The sequence below is a fragment of the Salvelinus alpinus genome, chromosome 34 (assembly GCF_045679555.1).
Source record: "Salvelinus alpinus chromosome 34, SLU_Salpinus.1, whole genome shotgun sequence".
Lineage (NCBI taxonomy): Eukaryota > Metazoa > Chordata > Actinopteri > Salmoniformes > Salmonidae > Salvelinus > Salvelinus alpinus.
In genome coordinates this window covers 837,780-857,010 of record NC_092119.1, presented here as the reverse complement: position 1 = coordinate 857,010, position 19,231 = coordinate 837,780, and the positions used below count along the sequence as shown (strand labels likewise).

The 19,231-nt window shown below is 45.8% G+C and overlaps 1 protein-coding gene across 1 annotated transcript in view; it reads left to right on the top strand.

The window, feature by feature from the left end:
• capn3a (calpain 3a, (p94)) overlaps positions 1 to 18,967 on the top strand; it is a 77,402-nt gene extending 58,435 nt beyond the window's left edge. Inside the window, exons 15-22 of the mRNA XM_071382503.1 lie at positions 5,443 to 5,500; positions 8,484 to 8,548; positions 9,935 to 10,003; positions 10,125 to 10,203; positions 13,339 to 13,455; positions 13,545 to 13,597; positions 14,740 to 14,804; positions 18,439 to 18,967. Of these exons, the coding sequence (XP_071238604.1) occupies positions 5,443 to 5,500; positions 8,484 to 8,548; positions 9,935 to 10,003; positions 10,125 to 10,203; positions 13,339 to 13,455; positions 13,545 to 13,597; positions 14,740 to 14,766 (468 nt within the window). The 3' untranslated portion in view covers positions 14,767 to 14,804; positions 18,439 to 18,967. The remainder of the gene's footprint in view (positions 1 to 5,442; positions 5,501 to 8,483; positions 8,549 to 9,934; positions 10,004 to 10,124; positions 10,204 to 13,338; positions 13,456 to 13,544; positions 13,598 to 14,739; positions 14,805 to 18,438) is intronic.
• The last annotated feature ends 264 nt before the right edge of the window (positions 18,968 to 19,231 follow it).

Below are 19,231 nucleotides of genomic sequence, written 5' to 3'. Positions count from 1 at the left end.
GGGGCATTACTTGTTGTTGGTGGTCTGCTATTTCTATTTCCTTCCGTCCGATCCTGCCATGGGCGTATAGGGCACTCTCGTCTGTTGTGCCCTGTTTGATTACATCCCCAACAGGTGCCAGGTGGCCCTCGGGGGTCCTCGGGTCCCTTGCCTTTATCAGATTGTACATTTTTCTGTTGTTTTTTCCCACCATTCCCCTTCGGGGGCTGTGTATACACATTTACTACTGGCGGTGCAGTTGACACTTGGGCCCGACCAGGGCCGAACAGCTGTGGCTCTCCTGGGGAGACAGCAGCCATTGTTCCCATCTTTGGCCCAGGGGTCGTGACGACAGGCTGGACTTTTCTTCTTCCCTTTGTTGGTTAGTTCATTCAACTGCAGCTGGGTCAGTCTTCTCTGAATGTCTCTCCCTTGATCCATCTGTCTCTGTTCATCCTTTCTGTGTTTCTCCACTGCGTGGACCACATAGTCACAGAATTCCCTGTAAGGTTTTGAAGTAAGTCCCACCACATCCTCCAACCTGCTTTTCACTGGCTGGGGCATGGCTTCTATCACTGAATTCCGGAAAATAGTCGTCATTAGTTCATTCCCCTCCGGATCTTGTTCTGTTTCCATCCTCCACCTTTTCAGCTGTCCATGTAGGTAGGTGGCTGGGTTTTCTGTGGCCCCGATAGCTTCACCTCTTAGTGCTTTGGGATCCACTTTTATTGGATATGCTTCTCTTAAAGCGCGCCAGATGGCTGGTCTGTATCTGTTGAACAGTAATCCATCATTTATCACTCCCCCATTTGTGCCATCGATGCCACCGTCCTGCATGATCTCTCCCATAGTACGCATGCTCGTCACCCTGGCCAGTAGTGCCCTTATGTCGCCCACCGCCAGCAAATTCCCCACTGTATGTTCTTCAAAGGTTCTGATCCATTTACCCGCCCCCTCATCTAGATCTGGTAGACGGCCAACCAACCCCTCCAGGTCCTGTGTAGCCCATGGTGTATAATGTCCCTGGGTACCTTTTATCAGAATTGGGCACTGCCCTGCATAGTAAACTTTTTCTTTCTCTGACCCCTTTCTATGAATTCCAAAATAGCCTTCTGCAGACCTACTCCTCAGGCCCTCATATGGTTTGTGAGACAGACCTTGTTTCTGCCTTCCCCTACTCTTTCCTATTTTTAACCCCTGCCCGTCACATTCCTCCAGTTGCATTGACTTTTGACATTTTTCTTCTCTTTCCCCTTCATTGTATCCAACGCTCACTTCCTCTTCTTCCTCTGAATCACTGCAACTCTGTTCTTTATGATAATCTATTAACATCTCCAGGCCTTTTCTAAGGCATTCTTCCTTTCTGTCTTCTTTCCTTTTTTTAATTATATAATCTGGTGGCCCCTCACCTTCCATTCCCCTTTCTATTTCTGCCAGGGTTTGTCTCAGGCCCCCATAGCAATTGAAATCTTCCTCCATCCTAGGTTCTTTTGGAGTCCTTTTCTTGTCTTTTTCTGTTGAACGAGAAGGTGCGCGTGCTGCTTCAGGCACGGCCGTCTCTTCTCTTTCTGTTATCTTTATTTCACCTTTTATATCCATAAATAGGGGTGGGAGGTTGGTCACCCATTCTCCTTTTCTCTTCGTTGTTTTGTCATCTTTCTTCAGCATTTCTCTTGCTGTTTTCATGCTGTTCAACAAACCAGTTCCTTCTTCTTTGAACATTTTCAGTATTTCATTCTCTCTTTCTCGCTTATTCCTCCTTTTTTGTTTCTTGTCATTTGGTTTGTGGTTTTTTATCAGTGTCTCCATTTCCTCACACAGAGAGACATCCAATGTTCCCACCGCTGGCCATTTGGTGTTGAGTTTTCTTGTGCGTTTCTCCCATTTTATGGAAGTTTCTATTATTTCTTCTTTGCTCAAGGGATGTCTTGCCCCTAAGATCTCTACTGGTGTTCTAAACATTTTATTCGTTTGGGTTGTTCTGTTATTACAGTTCTAATCAATTTTTAAGATCTCTATCTAATGTCTTACTTTTACCTTTATTTATTTATATTGTCTATACTTCTTATCTCTACTCTATATTCTTGTTGTTTGATCCTATGGTAAATTTATTAATGAGGCAAGCCTCTCTTTCTTTCCTCTCTTACCCTGGCCACAATATTTTGCACCCCTCTCTGCCCTTCAGGCTATTATTAGACCGTAGATTCTTGTGAACACAGAGTGACTAGCGCCTGTTTTTTTTCCCCTCTTACTCTGTTTATACTGTTCATGAATTTTTAATGTGTCCTGGATTTCACTTATTTATCACTCTTTATCTCAACTAACCTAGATTCGTTTTTAACGTTATAGTATAATTTAGGTTTATTGGCGATTCTGCTTTCTCTTTTGTTACACACTGTTCTATTCGTATTATACTATTCGGTTAATGCCTCTTTAATTATTTTTATTTATTACTGATCTCTATTCTATATTAGAGCAATATCGTGGCGTGACCTACTGATTTACAACCCCCCGTTTAGCTAGACGGAGCGTTTCTTATCAGCAGGATTTCTTTTGCAGTTGAACGCCGCACAATCAGGCCAGCGTTCTTCCTGCGTTCTAAATATTCACCCGTTCAGTCCCCCTCTTTGGAGCGGTATCCATGAATATTTATTTAACTACTTATTTATGTTTTAACCGTATAAGCAGGCAGCTGTAGCCCTGCGCCTGAGCCCAGCCGCTCAGCCAGAGGGTACGAACAGTCGCACTAGCTAGCCCACACAAAGCCCCCAACATGAATGGCCCAACGAGAGGGGCAGTCCGAATCACACACCCGACACGGGTCGCTCGCTCAGGTTGATTGAGGTGTGTTTACGCACATCTCAAAACAGTTCCCGAAACGGTCGAGCCCGGCCAAGCAGAATCAGACGGAACAACTCCCCCAATCAAACCAGACACGTGGGTCCGTTCAAGCAGTCCGACCTGTGCAAATGCCCCGCCCCCTCCGCCCAAACACCCGAAGTTCACAGCTCCCGTTCACTCAGTCACTAGACATGCGTGTACATCTATATTTGCTATACAATTCCCAAGCTTACACATACATGCAAATTTATTGAATTTCAAAAGTTCTTTCGTTCTTATTGTTTTTAGGAAATTTGAGAGAGAGACCTACTTGACGTCCCTCCTGCTGAGACGGGATCCCTGAAGCAATCTACACAAACATTTCAACTATTGTAAGAACTTGCTTACCTTGTTATAGTTGGGTGGCCACCCTTGTTTGCCAGATTGCCCAAAGAACCCGTCGTCAGCCAAGAACGTCCCAGTCCCTGTCACTCCTGGCCAAGCTCGCCAAGTTATGTCGTGGAAAATCGGTTCAAATATAACGCTTACAAGAACTTGTGAAATCAAATAGGCTTTTAATACAGAGTATAGCAAGCCGGAATGGTCCGCGGAACACACACCGTTTCCCAGAGCCCTAGCTCTTATATTTATACACACATAGCATTATGTCCATCCCTCATGCAAATGAAGTTTCTTCCCTTAAGTCATTCGCCAGCATTATCTTTTAGTTCAGGCTTCCTGCTTGTTCACGCCCAATAACGCCCATATCTGCTTTCAGTTAGATTATAATGGTGGCCGGACCCTCTCTTATCCTAAAAATAATATATGTCTATCTATCCTATAGGCCTACGTCTTTTTAGAAGCAGCTGACTATGGGTCCCTCTATCATTAGTGTGTCAGCAGACCATGGGTCTCTTCCTTTCATTAATGTGTCAATGTACTCTTTGTTTTGTTTGCCTTCATTGGAATCAGCAGACTGTGTCTCTTCCTTTCATTGATGTGTCAATGTACTCTTTGTTTTGTTTGCCGTTATTGGAACCAGCAGACTCTGTGTCTCTTCCTTTCATTAATGTGTCAATGTACTCTTTGTTTTGTTTGCCTTTATTGGATTCAGCAGACTGTGTCTCTTCCTTTCATTGATGTGTCAATGTACTCTTTGTTTTGTTTGCCTTTATTGGAATCAGCAGACTCTGTGTCTCCCCTATCCTTAGTGTGTCCAGTTGTCTTAGGCGCCTATGTCTCCCTGTCTTCCTGTGGTCTGTTTTTAATGTTCAGCTGTCCTATATGTCTATGTGCTGTCCTATACGTCTATGTGCTGTCCTATACATCTATGTGTTATCTATGTGTCTCATTTACTCCCACACCTGTTACTGTTGTTATCAGACCTCCTGTATAACTGTTCTGTTGTTATCAGACCTCCTGTATAACTGTCCTGTTGTTATCAGACCTCCTGTATAACTGTCCTGTTATCAGACCTCCTGTATAACTGTCCTGTTGTTATCAGACCTCTTGTATAACTGTCCTGTTGTTATCAGACCTCCTGTATAACTGTCCTGTTGTTATCAGACCTCCTGTATAACTGTCCTGTTGTTATCAGACCTCCTGTATATCTGTCCTGTTACTGTTGTTATCAGACCTCCTGTATATCTGTCCTGTTACTGTTGTTATCAGACCTCCTGTATATCTGTTACTGTTCTTATCAGACCTCCTGTATATATCTGTCCTGTTAGTGTTGTTATCAGACCTCCTGTATAACTGTCCTGTTGTTATCAGACCTCCTGTATATCTGTCCTGTTGTTATCAGACCTCCTGTATAACTGTCCTGTTGTTATCAGACCTCCTGTATATCTGTCCTGTTACTGTTCTTATCAGACCTCCTGTATATATCTGTCCTGTTACTGTTCTTATCAGACCTCCTGTATATATCTGTCCTGTTACTGTTGTTATCAGACCTCCTGTATAACTGTCCGGTTGTTATCAGACCTCCTGTATAACTGTACTGTTGTTATCAGACCTCCTGTATATCTGTCCTGTTACTGTTGTTATCAGACCTCCTGTATAATTGTCCTGTTGTTATCAGACCTCCTGTATATCTGTCCTGTTGTTATCAGACCTCCTGTATATATATGTCCTGTTGTTATCAGACCTCCTGTATATCTGTTCTGTTACTGTTGTTATCAGACCTCCTGTATATATCTGTCCTGTTACTGTTGTTATCAGACCTCCTGTATATATCTGTCCTGTTACTGTTGTTATCAGACCTCCTGTATATATCTGTCCTGTTACTGTTGTTATCAGACCTCCTGTATATATCTGTCCTGTTACTGTTGTTATCAGATATTGGTTCATATACTTTATCTACACTTGACTGAGCTTGCCTGGTGAAATGAATGGCTCAATCAAATGTTTTAAGTATTATCAACAACAAAAAGAGTCAAACGATTTGAACTCAGATCTGGTTATCAAATTAATTTGATGAGGTTCTATGTATCAGGTGAGGAGGCTTTCGGACATCAATAGATAAACACAAAAAAAACTACTGGCATTGAGACAATAACAATGTTCATGTTAAAAATGTTATAAGTGTCCAGATATAGACTCAGGTGAGTCCATATGTCCTTCTTCTGCTTTCTCCTCTCACAGGAAATGGAAATTACCGCCAACGAGCTGAAGAATGTACTCAACAGGGTTGTCTCCATACGTAAGACTAAGCGTGTTTCTCAATATGCATACAACCGTGCTTCACACGCTTATGTTCTGAGTTCGTTCTCCGAGGAGGTTCTCTTGAGGAACGTTCTCCGAGGAGGTTCTCTTGAGTAGGTTCTCCGAGGAGGTTCCATTGAGGAACGTTCTCCGAGGAGGTTCCCTTGAGGAACGTTCTCCGAGGAGGTTCACTTGAGGTTCTCCGAGGAGGTTCTCTTGAGGAACGTTCTGCGAGGAGGTTCACTTGAGTAGGTTCTCAGAGGAGGTTCTCTTGAGGAACGTTCTGCGAGGAGGTTCCCTTGAGGAACGTTCTCCGAGGAGGTTCCCTTGAATAGGTTCTCCGAGGAGGTTCTCTTGAGGAACGTTCTCCGAGGAGGTTCCCTTGAGTAGGTTCTCCGAGGAGGTTCTCTTGAGGAACGTTCTCCGAGGAGGTTCTCTTGAGTAGGTTCTCCGAGGAGGTTCTCTTGAGGAACGTTCTCCGAGGAGGTTCTCTTGAGTACGTTCTTGTGAGGACGATAGTGTGGAAAATGCATAAAATGTCACATTTGAGAAGCACTCTGTGCTAGTGTAACGGATGTGAAATGGCTAGCTAGTTAGCGGTGGTGCGCGGTAATAGCGTTTCAATCGGTTACGTCACTCGCTTTGAGACCGTGAAGTAGTGGTTCCCCTTGCTCTGCAAGGGCCGCGGCTTTTGTGGAGCGATGGGTAACGATGCTTCGTGGGTGACTGTTGTTGATGTGTGCAGAGGGTCCCTGGTTCGCGTTACACTAACGTTAATGCATCAACGTTACCTTTGACCAAAACAGGCGAAACAAGATATACCTAAATCTTAAAGTTTTACTTCATAATTATCAGCAAGCTATATGTGAATATGAATATGAATATGTGAATGTATACAGAGAAGTATCTCTTCTCTGTATACATCAATGATGTCGCTCTTGCTGCTGGTGAGTCTCTGATCCACCTCTACGCAGACGACACTATTCTGTATACTTCTGGCCCTTCTTTTGACACTGTGTTAACAACCCTCCAGGCGAGCTTCAATGCCATACAACTCTCCTTCCGTGGCCTCCAATTGCTCTTAAATACAAGTAAAACTTAATGCATGCTCTTCAACCGATCGCTGCCTGCACCTGCCCGCCTGTCCAACATCACTACTCTGGACGGCTCTGACTTAGAATATGTGGACAACTACAAATACCTAGGTGTCTGGTTAGACTGTAAACTCTCCTTCCAGACTCACATCAAACATCTCCAATCCAAAGTCAAATCTAGAATTGGCTTCCTATTCCGCAACAAAGCATCCTTCACTCATGCTGCCAAACATACCCTTGTAAAACTGACCATCCTACCAATCCTCGACTTCGGTGATGTCATTTACAAAATAGCCTCCAAAACCCTACTCAATAAATTGGATGCAGTCTATCACAGTGCCATCCGTTTTGTCACCAAAGCCCCATATACTACCCACCACTGCGACCTGTACACTCTCGTTGGCTGGCCCTCGCTTCATACTCGTCGCCAAACCCACTGGTTCCAGGTCATCTACAAGACCCTGCTAGGTAAAGTCCCCCCTTATCTCAGCTCGCTGGTCACCATAGCAGCACCTACCTGTAGCACGCGCTCCAGCAGGTATATCTCTCTAGTCACCCCCAAAACCAATTCTTCCTTTGGACGCCTCTCCTTCCAGTTCTCTGCTGCCAATGACTGGAACGAACTACAAAAATCTCTGAAACTGGAAACACTTATCTCCCTCACTAGCTTTAAGCACCAGCTGTCAGAGCAGCTCATAGATTACTGCACCTGTACATAGCCCATCTATAATTTAGCCCAAACAACTACCTCTTTACCTACTGTATTTATTTATTTATTTAGCTCCTTTGCACCCCATTATTTCTGTCTCTACTTTGCGCTTTCTCCCACTGCAAACCAACCATTCCAGTGTTTTTTATTTTTTTATTTTACTTGCTGTGTTGTATTCACTTCGCCTCCATGGCCTTTTTATATTTTTATTTATTTATACATATATTTGTTTGCCTTCACCTCCCTTATCTCACCTCACTTGCTCACATTGTATATAGACTTATTTTTTTCACTGTATTATTGACTATATGTTTGTTTTACTCCATGTGTAACTATGTGTTGTTGTATGTGTCGAACTGCTTTGCTTTATCTTGGCCAGGTCGCAATTGTAAATGAGAACGTGTTCTCAATTTGCCTACCTGGTTAAATAAAGGTTAAATAAAAAAATAAAAAATAAAAAAAATCTAGCGAGCCAGCTAGTTTTACATGTAAAAAACGACCCAAAACTAAAAACTAATAGATGGCCAAAGTTAGCTTAAGATTTTTTGTGGGTAGCTAGCTAGCTACCAATTCTTCGTCAGTTAGCCAGCTATCTACGACACTACAGTTGGTATTGTAGGCAGGTAAACATGCCCAAATGAACACAGTATGTATTTATTAACGTATTAAAGATAAACTATTGTTGTCAGGCAATTTATGAGATGTGAATGGACAACTTTGCATTCTTTAGTCAGAGTTAAATTTCTTTCGCTTCAGCTCAAAACCAGTCGCCATTTATTTTTTCAGGAAATGTTCCGTCGTTTTTTTTTTTTTACGTGGTTGCATTACATTATGTCAACAATCCCGGGAATATTTCAGTTGAAGATTGCGTCGATGTATGCAAACCAAGTACGCATCTAAGAAGGGCCCTCCGCGCTCCGTTTCGCATACTTTGAATTGGACTCGTTCTCTCCGACCGCTGTGCGCTCCAATTCACATGCATATTTAAGAAACATCCTAAAACTACACATTACAGTCATCTTCTGCATCCTTAGAGAAGGGCGTCAACAAGGCCCCGTTTATGTTTACGTAGTCTGTCAATGACAGAATAGCCCTGCGCTGACACTTGATTCAACTAAGTTAGGGTTTGTTAGTGATTGGTTGATTAGTTATAGTACCTCTCTCTCTCTTTCCCACAGATAAGGACCTGAACACAGAGGGTTTTAGCCTGGAGAGCTGCAGGAGCATGATCTCTCTCATGGACGTATCCTCTGTATCTGTGTTGTCTGTAGATAGAGACCCTCCCAGGTCAGGTTGTGTTGTCTGTAGATAGAGACCCTCCCAGGTCAGGTTGTGTGGTCTGTAGATAGAGACCCTCCCAGGTCAGGTTGTGTAGTCTGTAGATAGAGACCCTCCCAGGTCAGGTTGTGTTGTCAGACCCTCCCAGGTCAGGTTGTGTTGTCTGTAGATAGAGACCCTCCCAGGTCAGGTTGTGTTGTCTGTAGATAGAGACCCTCCCAGGTCAGGTTGTGTTGTCTGTAGATAGAGACCCTCCCAGGTCAGGTTGTGTTGTCAGACCCTCCCAGGTCAGGTTGTGTTGTCTGTAGATAGAGACCCTCCCAGGTCAGGTTGTGTTGTCAGACCCTCCCAGGTCAGGTTGTGTTGTCTGTAGATAGAGACCCTCCCAGGTCAGGTTGTGTTGTCTGTAGATAGAGACCCTCCCAGGTCAGGTAGTGTAGTCTGTAGATAGAGACCCTCCCAGGTCAGGTTGTGTTGTCAGACCCTCCCAGGTCAGGTTGTGTTGTCAGACCCTCCCAGGTCAGGTTGTGTTGTCTGTAGATAGAGACCCTCCCAGGTCAGGTTGTGTTGTCTGTAGATAGAGACCCTCCCAGGTCAGGTTGTGTTGTCTGTAGATAGAGACCCTCCCAGGTCAGGTTGTCTGTAGATAGAGACCCTCCCAGGTCAGGTTGTCTGTAGATAGAGACCCGCCCAGGTCAGGTTGTGTTGTCTGTAGATAGAGACCCTCCCAGGTCAGGTTGTGTTGTCTGTAGATAGAGACCCTCCCAAGTCAGGTTGTGTTGTCTGTAGATAGAGACCCTCCCAGGTCAGGTTGTGTTGTCTGTAGATAGAGACCCTCCCAGGTCAGGTTGTGTTGTCTGTAGACAGAGACCCTCCCAGATCAGGTTGTGTAGTCTACAGCAGTGGTTCTCAAACCTCTCCTCAGGACCCCCCAGACATTTTCACAATTTAGTTGTAGTCCTGAACTAGCTCACCTTATTCACTTAGTAAAAGGGCTTGAGGATTAGTTTACAATTTGAATGAGATGTGCTCAGGAAAACATGTAGAACGTGCAGCGGTTGTGGGTCCCCATGAGAGGTCTGAATAATCTAGAGAGAACACAGCCTGTTGGGACTACAGACATGGCCTACGGCGGACAAACATCAGGGCCAAATACACCTTTTACTGCAGTAGTTCTCAGTAGCCCGTGCCCGAGGGTGTTACAGAAAATAACTGATGACGTATATTAACGTAACAACCAGGAAGTGTTGAAAAAGCTTATTCAGAGTACGTGACTTTGTTGACAGGAAGTGATTGTGAGTTTCCATGTTGACGTCCGCCCACTGTGGTCTTAACTAAAGCTAACGTCTAGATGGACGGGACTGGTAGACTTAACCTGCAGGAGTTCAGACATCTCTGGAACAAGATCAAACAGTGGCAGGTGAGAATGCTCTTCTTCATCATCCTCATCTTCTTCTTCAGAATACTGTGTTTCTCTCCACTCCCGATGACACTGTAAATAGGGTCAGATTTGTAGATTTAATAAATGCTCTGTTTCTCAGGGAATCTTTCGACACTATAGCTCGGACGAGGCTGGTATCATCAACAGCTACGAGATGAGGAATGCCGTCAACGATGCAGGTTAGTTACCAGATACGATAGAATAGAATAGACAGGTAGATTGTATCCCTGTTTCAGCATCTACAACAAGATGGAAAGACATGTCCTCTATAGCAGTGGTGTAAAGTACTTAAGTAGTACTTTAAAGTATTTTTACTTAAGTCGTTTTTTGGGGGTATCTGTACTTTACCATTTGTATTTTTGACAACTTTTACTTTAATACATTCGTAAAGAAAATAATGTACCATTTACTCCATCCATTTTTTTTATTTAACCTTTATTTAACTAGGCAAGTCAGTTAAGAACAAATTCTTATTTACAATGACGGCCTACACCGGCCAAACCCGGACGATGCTGGGACAATTGTGTGCCGCCTTATGGGACTTCCAATCACGTCCGGTTGTGATACAGCCTGGATTTGAACCAGGGTGTCTGTAGTAACGCCTCACGCAGAGACGCAGTGCCTTAGAGCGCTACGCCACCCGGGACTTTCACTTTTAATTTAGTAATTTCCTGTTTACTTTTACTCAATTATGACAATTGGGTACTTTTTAATTATGACAATTGGGTACTTTTTACTTTTTTGGAAAACGGTTATGTTTATCTTACCACAGCCCTGTAGAAAGCAACTAGCCGACCTCTCCTTTCCAGGAAGGATATCATATTATGTATCTTCATAAGGGTGATTGATACCCTTTACGTTCCAGAACACTTTCAGCAATGAAGTTAACTTCTTAATAACATAGAGTACTACAGTAGATATACAGTGTATTCGGGAAGGTATTCAGACCCCTCCACCTTTTTCACACTTTGTTACGTTACAGCCTTATTCTAAAATGGATTCATCAATCTACACATAAAACCCCATAATGACATCACAATACCCCATAATGGCATCACAATACCCCATAATGGCATCACAATACCACATAATGGCATCACAATACCCCATAATGACGATGCAAACAGGTTTTTAGACATTTTCGCAAATTTATTAAAAATAAAATATCACATTTACATAAGTATTCAGACCATTTACTCAGTACATCGTTGAAGCACCTTTGGCAGTGATTACAACCTCAAGTCTTCTTGGGTATAACGCTACAAGCTTGGCACACCTGTATTTGGAAGGTGAACCTTCACCCCAGTCTGAGGTCCTGAGCGCTCTGGAGCAGGTTTTCATCAAGGATCTCTCTGTACTTTGCTCCATTCATCTTTCCCTAAATCCTGACTAGGATCCCCACAGCATGATGCTGCCAGCACCATGCTTCACCGTAGGGATGGTGCCAGGTTTCCTCCAGATGTGTCATGTGCATTTTACTGAGGAGTGGCTTCCTTCTATCATAAAGGCCTGATTGGTGGAGTGCTGCAGAGATGGGAGAACATTCCAGAAGGACAACCATCTCCACAGAGGAACTCTAGAGCTCTGTCAGAGTGACCATCGGGTTCTTGGTCACCTCCCTGACCAAAGCCATTCTTCCCCGATTGCTCAGTTTGGCCGGGCGGTCAGCTCTAGGAAGAGTCTTGGTGGTTCCAAACTTCTTCCATTTAAGAATAATGGAGGCCACTGTGTTCTTGGGTACCTTCAATGCTGCAGAAATGTTTTCGTACCCTTCCCCAGATCTGTGTCTCGACACAATCCTGTCTCGGAACTCTACGGACAATTCCTTCAACCTCGTGGCTTGGTTTTTGCTCTGACATGAACTGTCAACTGTGGGACCATATATATATACAGTGGGGAGAACAAGTATTTGATACACTGCCGATTTTGCAGGTTTTCCTACTTACAAAGCATGTAAAGGTCTGTAATTTTTATCATAGGTACACTTCAACCATGAGAGACGGAATCTAAAACAAAAATCCAGAAAATCACATTGTATGATTTTTAAGTAATTAATTTGCATTTTATTGCATGACATAAGTATTTGATCACCTACCAACCAGTAAGAATTCCGGCTCTCACAGACCTGTTAGTTTTTCTTTAAGAAGCCCTCCTGTTCTCCATCATTACCTGTATTAACTGCACCTGTTTGAACTCGTTACCTGTATAAAAGACACCTGTCCACACACTCAAACAGACTCCAACCTCTCCACAATGGCCAAGACCACAGAGCTGTGTAAGGACATCAGGGAGAAAATTGTAGACCTGCACAAGGCTGTGATGGGCCACAGGACAATAGGCAAGCAGCTTGGTGAGAAGGCAACAACTGTTGGCGCAATTATAAGAAAATGGAAGAAGTTCAAGATGACGGTCAATCACCCTCGGTCTGGGGCTCCATGCAAGATCTCACCTCGTGGGGCATCAATGATCATGAGGAAGGTGAGGGGTCAGCCCAGAACTACACGGCAGGACCTGGTCAATGACCTGAAGAGAGCTGGGACCACAGTCTCAAAGAAAACCATTAGTAACACACTACGCCGTCATGGATTAAAATCCTGCAGCGCACACAAGGTCCCCCTGCTCAAGCCAGCGCATGTCCAGGCCCGTCTAAAGTTTGCCAATGACCATCTGGATGATCCAGAGGAGGAATGGGAGAAGGTCATGTGGTCTGAGACAAAAATAGAGCTTTTTGGTCTAAACTCCACTCGCCGTGTTTGGAGGAAGAAGAAGGATGAGTACAACCTCAAGAACACCATCCCAACCGTGAAGCATGGAGGTGGAAACATCATTCTTTGGGGATGCTTTTCTGCAAAGGGGACAGGACGACTGCACCGTATTGAGGGGAGGATGGATGGGGCCATGTATCGCGAGATCTTGGCCAACAACCTGCTTCCCTCAGTAAGAGCATTGAAGATGGGTCGTGGCTGGGTCTTCCAGCATGACAACGATCCGAAACACACAGCCAGGGCAACTAAGGAGTGGCTCCGTAAGAAGCATCTCAAGGTCCTGGAGTGGCCTAGCCAGTCTCCCGACCTGAACCCAATAGAAAATCTTTGGAGGGAGCTGAAAGTCCGTATTGCCCAGCGACAGCCCCGAAACCTGAAGGATCTGGAGAAGGTCTGTATGGAGGAGTGGGCCAAAATCCCTGCTGCAGTGTGTGCAAACCTGGTCAAGAACTACAGGAAACGTATGATCTCTGTATTGCAAACAAAGGTTTCTGTACCAGTCTACAGTCATGTCACTACTCAGTTGTTGTGTCCTTGTGCCCCGTTCAGGCTTCCGTCTCAACAATCAGCTCTATGACATCATCACAATGCGTTACGCCAACGAGGGCATGAACATAGACTTTGACAGCTTCATCAGCTGTCTGGTCCGGCTGGAAGCCATGTTCAGTAAGTCACTGACGCACTTCACCTTCGTATTCTGTCTGCCATGTTCATGTTTTATTGATTGATGAAATGGGGTGTTTTTGTTTTTGCAGGGGCGTTCCAGGCCTTTGATCAGGATGGTACGATCAGACTTAGTGTCTTGGAGGTAAAGCTGCTAATGCTAATGCTAATGCTACACAGTATGATGATGAATAACGTGGAACAAACATGATGTTACTATTGCCTTAGGGGCTGTCTTGACAGAAGATGTTTGTCAGCACGCTAACTGATACTCTATGTCCCGACTGATACGACCCCTCTATGTCCCGACTGATACTACCCCTCTATGTCCCGACTGATACTACCCCTCTATGTCCCGACTGATAGTACCCCTCTATGTCCCGACTGATAGTACCCCTCTATGTCCCGACTGATACTACCCCTCTATGTCCCGACTGATACTACCCCTCTATGTCCCGACTGATACTACCCCTCTATGTCCCGACTGATACTACCCCTCTATGTCCCGACTGATACTACCCCTCTATGTCCCGACTGATACTACCCCTCTATGTCCCGACCCCTCTATGTCCCGACTGATAGTACCCCTCTATGTCCCGACTGATACTACCCCTCTATGTCCCGACTGATAGTACCCCTCTATGTCCCGACTGATACTACCCCTCTATGTCCCGACTGATACTACCCCTCTATGTCCCGACTGATACGACCCCTCTATGTCCCGACTGATACTACCCCTCTATGTCCCGACTGATAGTACCCCTCTATGTCCCGACTGATACTACCCCTCTATGTCCCGACTGATACTACCCCTCTATGTCCCGACTGATACGACCCCTCTATGTCCCGACTGATACGACCCCTCTATGTCCCGACTGATACTACCCCTCTATGTCCCGACTGATACTACCCCTCTATGTCCCGACTGATAGTACCCCTCTATGTCCCGACTGATACTACCCCTCTATGTCCCGACTGATACTACCCCTCTATGTCCCGACTGATACTACCCCTCTATGTCCCGACTGATACGACCCCTCTATGTCCCGACTGATACGACCCCTCTATGTCCCGACTGATACTACCCCTCTATGTCCCGACTGATACGACCCCTCTATGTCCCGACTGATACTACCCCTCTATGTCCCGACTGATACTACCCCTCTATGTCCCGACTGATACTACCCCTCTATGTCCCGACTGATACTACCCCTCTATGTCCCGACTGATACGACCCCTCTATGTCCCGACTGATACTACCCCTCTATGTCTCTCCTCATTGTCCAGTGGCTCCAGCTGACCATGTATGCCTAGATTGCCAGACAGGTCTTCTCAGCCGGATGTCCTCCCAGGTGAGACCCATCCCACATGAACAGAGCAGAACAATATGACCAGAATGTACCTCAATACTGACTGTACCAAAACGTAGCCCTAACCCTGCCTGTACCACCAGCTCCTTCACCCCTCAGTCCTCACATTAGACTGCTTCCTACCAGTCCAGTCCTCACATTAGACTGCTTCCTACCAGTCCAGTCCTCACATTAGACTGCTTCCTACCAGTCCAGTCCTCACATTAGACTGCTTCCTACCAGTCCAGTCCTCACATTAGACTGCTACCTACCAGTCCTCACATTAGACTGCTACCTACTTACCAGTCCTCACATTAGACTACTTCCTACCAGTCCTCACATTAGACTGCTACCTTCCAGTCCTCACATTAGACTGCTACCTACCAGTCCAGTCCTCACATTAGACTGCTTCCTACCAGTCCAGTCCTCACATTAGACTGCTACCTACCAGTCCTTACATTAGACTGCCACCTACCAGTCCTTACATTAGACTGCTACCTACCAGTCCTCACATTAGACTGCTACCTACCAGTCCAGTCCTCACATTAGACTGCTACCTACCAGTCCAGTCCTCACATTAGACTGCTACCTACCAGTCCAGCCCTCACATTAGACTGCTACCTACCTACCAGTCCTCAAATTAGACTGCTACCTTCCAGTCCTCACATTAGATGGCTACCTACCAGTCCTCACTGACTGCTACCTACCAGTCCAGTCCACACATTAGACTGCTACCTACCTACTAGTCCTCACAGACGGCTACCTACCAGTCCAGTCCTCACATTAGACTGCTACCTACCAGTCCAGTCCTCACATTAGACTGCTACCTACCAGTCCAGTCCTCACATTAGACTGCTACCTACCAGTCCAGTCCTCACATTAGACTGCTACCTACCAGTCCAGTCCTCACATTAGACTGCTACCTACCTAACAGTCCTCACATTAGACTGCTTCCTACCAGTCCAGTCCTCACATTAGACTGCTACCTACCAGTCCTCACATTAGACTGCTACCTACCAGTCCAGTCCTCACATTAGACTGCTTCCTACCAGTCCAGTCCTCACATTAGACTGCTACCTACCTACCAGTCCTCACAGACTGCTACCTACCAGTCAATTCCTCACATTAGACTGCTACCTACCAGTCAATTCCTCACATTAGACTGCTACCTACCAGTCCTCACATTAGACTGCTTCCTACCAGTCCAGTCCTCACATTAGACTGCTACCTACCAGTCCTCACATTAGACTGCTACCTACCAGTCCAGTCCTCACATTAGACTGCTACCTACCAGTCCAGTCCTCACATTAGACTGCTACCTACCAGTCCTCACATTAGACTGCTACCTACCTACCAGTCCTCACATTAGACTGCTTCCTACCAGTCCAGTCCTCACATTAGACTGCTTCCTACCAGTCCAGTCCTCACATTAGACTGCTACCTACCAGTCCTCACATTAGACTGCTACCTACCAGTCCAGTCCTCACATTAGACTGCTTCCTACCAGTCCAGTCCTCACATTAGACTGCTACCTACCAGTCCTCACATTAGACTGCTACCTACCTACCAGTCCTCACAGACTGCTACCTACCAGTCAATTCCTCACATTAGACTGCTACCTACCAGTCCTCACATTAGACTGCTACCTTCCAGTCCAGTCCTCACATTAGACTGCTTCCTACCAGTCCAGTCCTCACATTAGACTGCTACCTACCAGTCCATTCCTCACATTAGACTGCTACCTACCAGTCCTCACATTAGACTGCTACCTTCCAGTCCTCACATTAGACTGCTACCTACCAGTCCAGTCCTCACATTAGACTGCTACCTACCTACCAGTCCTCACATTAGACTGCTACCTTCCAGTCCTCACATTAGACTGCTACCTACCAGTCCAGTCCTCACATTAGACTGCTACCTACCTACCAGTCCTCACATTAGACTACTTCCTACCAGTCCAGTCCTCACATTAGACTGCTACCTACCAGTCCTCACATTAGACTGCTACCTACCTACCAGTCCTCACATTAGACTGCTTCCTACCAGTCCAGTCCTCACATTAGACTGCTACCTACCAGTCCTCACATTAGACTGCTACCTACCAGTCCAGTCCTCACATTAGACTGCTTCCTACCAGTCCAGTCCTCACATTAGACTGCTACCTACCAGTCCTCACATTAGACTGCTACCTACCTACCAGTCCTCACAGACTGCTACCTACCAGTCAATTCCTCACATTAGACTGCTACCTACCAGTCCTCACATTAGACTGCTACCTTCCAGTCCAGTCCTCACATTAGACTGCTTCCTACCAGTCCAGTCCTCACATTAGACTGCTACCTACCAGTCCATTCCTCACATTAGACTGCTACCTACCAGTCCTCACATTAGACTGCTACCTTCCAGTCCTCACATTAGACTGCTACCTACCAGTCCAGTCCTCACATTAGACTGCTACCTACCTACCAGTCCTCACATTAGACTGCTACCTTCCAGTCCTCACATTAGACTGCTACCTACCAGTCCAGTCCTCACATTAGACTGCTACCTACCTACCAGTCCTCACATTAGACTACTTCCTACCAGTCCAGTCCTCACATTAAACTGCTACCTTCCAGTCCTCACATTAGACTGCTACCTACCAGTCCTCACATTAGACTGCTACCTACCAGTACAGTCCTCACATTAGACTGCTTCCTACCAGTCCAGTCCTCACATTAGACTGCTACCTTCCATTCCTCACATTAGACTGCTACCTACCAGTCCTCACATTAGACTGCTACCTTCCAGTCCTCACATTAGACTGCTACCTACCAGTCCTCACATTAGACTGCTACCTACCAGTCCTCACATTAGACTGCTACCTACCAGTCCAGTCCTCACATTAGACTGCTACCTACCTACCAGTCCTCACATTAGACTGCTACCTACCAGTCCTCACATTAGACTGCTACCTACCAGTCCAGTCCTCACATTAGACTGCTTCCTACCAGTCCAGTCCTCACATTAGACTGCTACCTACCAGTCCTCACATTAGACTGCTACCTACCAGTCCATTCCTCACATTAGACTGCTACCTACCAGTCCTCACATTAGACTGCTACCTTCCAGTCCTCACATTAGACTGCTACCTACCAGTCCAGTCCTCACATTAGACTGCTACCTACCAGTCCAATCCTCACATTAGACTGCTACCTACCAGTCCAGTTCTCACATTAGACTGCTACCTTCCAGTCCTCACATTAGACTGCTACCTTCCAGTCCTCACATTAGACTGCTACCTACCAGTCCAGTCCTCACATTAGACTGCTACCTACCAGTCCTCACATTAGACTGCTACCTACCTACCAGTCCTCACATTAGACTGCTACCTTCCAGTCCTCACATTAGACTGCTACCTACCAGTCCAGTCCTCACATTAGACTGCTACCTACCTACCAGTCCTCACATTAGACTGCTACCTACCAGTCCAGTCCTCACATTAGACTGCTACCTACCAGTCCAGTCCTCACATTAGACTGCTACCTACCAGTCCAGTCCTCACATTAGACTGCTACCTACCTACCAGTCCTCACATTAGACTGCTACCTACCAGTCCATACCAGTTAGCCATCCTTATCCTCTTCCCTCTCTCTAGGTCTCAGGCTTCTCTAATTTCCTCTCCTGACCATGTCCCAGTATTGCTGAAACATCCGTCTCTTCTGAGTCGGCCATGTTTTTTTTTTAAACACACCCCACTCCTTACCAGATGTACAGTTCTCACTCTCAGGCATCAAACACACATAACCTCTCTTTTTCTGTCACCATACCTCACAGAGCCACCTCTCCATAACCCATCGAATATCTCTTAAAATATTACGTTTTATTTACACTACTCCAACTCTCCCCTATCCTACCAACTGAATATGTTCCCTCGTTACGCTTACCACCCTTAATGTCTCCCCTATACCACCTACCATCCTCGACGTCTCCCCTATACAACCTACCATCCTCGACGTCTCCCCTATACCACCTACCATCCTCGACGTCTCCCCTATACCACCTACCATCCTCGACGTCTCCCCTATACCACCTACCATCCTCGACGTCTCCCCTATACCACCTACCATCCTCAACGTCTCCCCTATACCACCTACCATCCTCGACGTCTCCCCTATACCACCTACCATCCTCGACGTCTCCCCTATACCACCTACCATCCTCAACGTCTCCCCTATACCATCCTCGACGTCTCCCCTACCATCCTCGACGTCTCCCCTATACCATCCTCGACGTCTCCCCTATACCATCCTCGACGTCTCCCCTATACCATCCTCGACGTCTCCCCTATACCATCCTCGACGTCTCCCCTATACCATCCTCAACGTCTCCCCTATACCATCCTCAACGTCTCCCCTATACCATCCTCAACATCTCCCCTATACCACCTA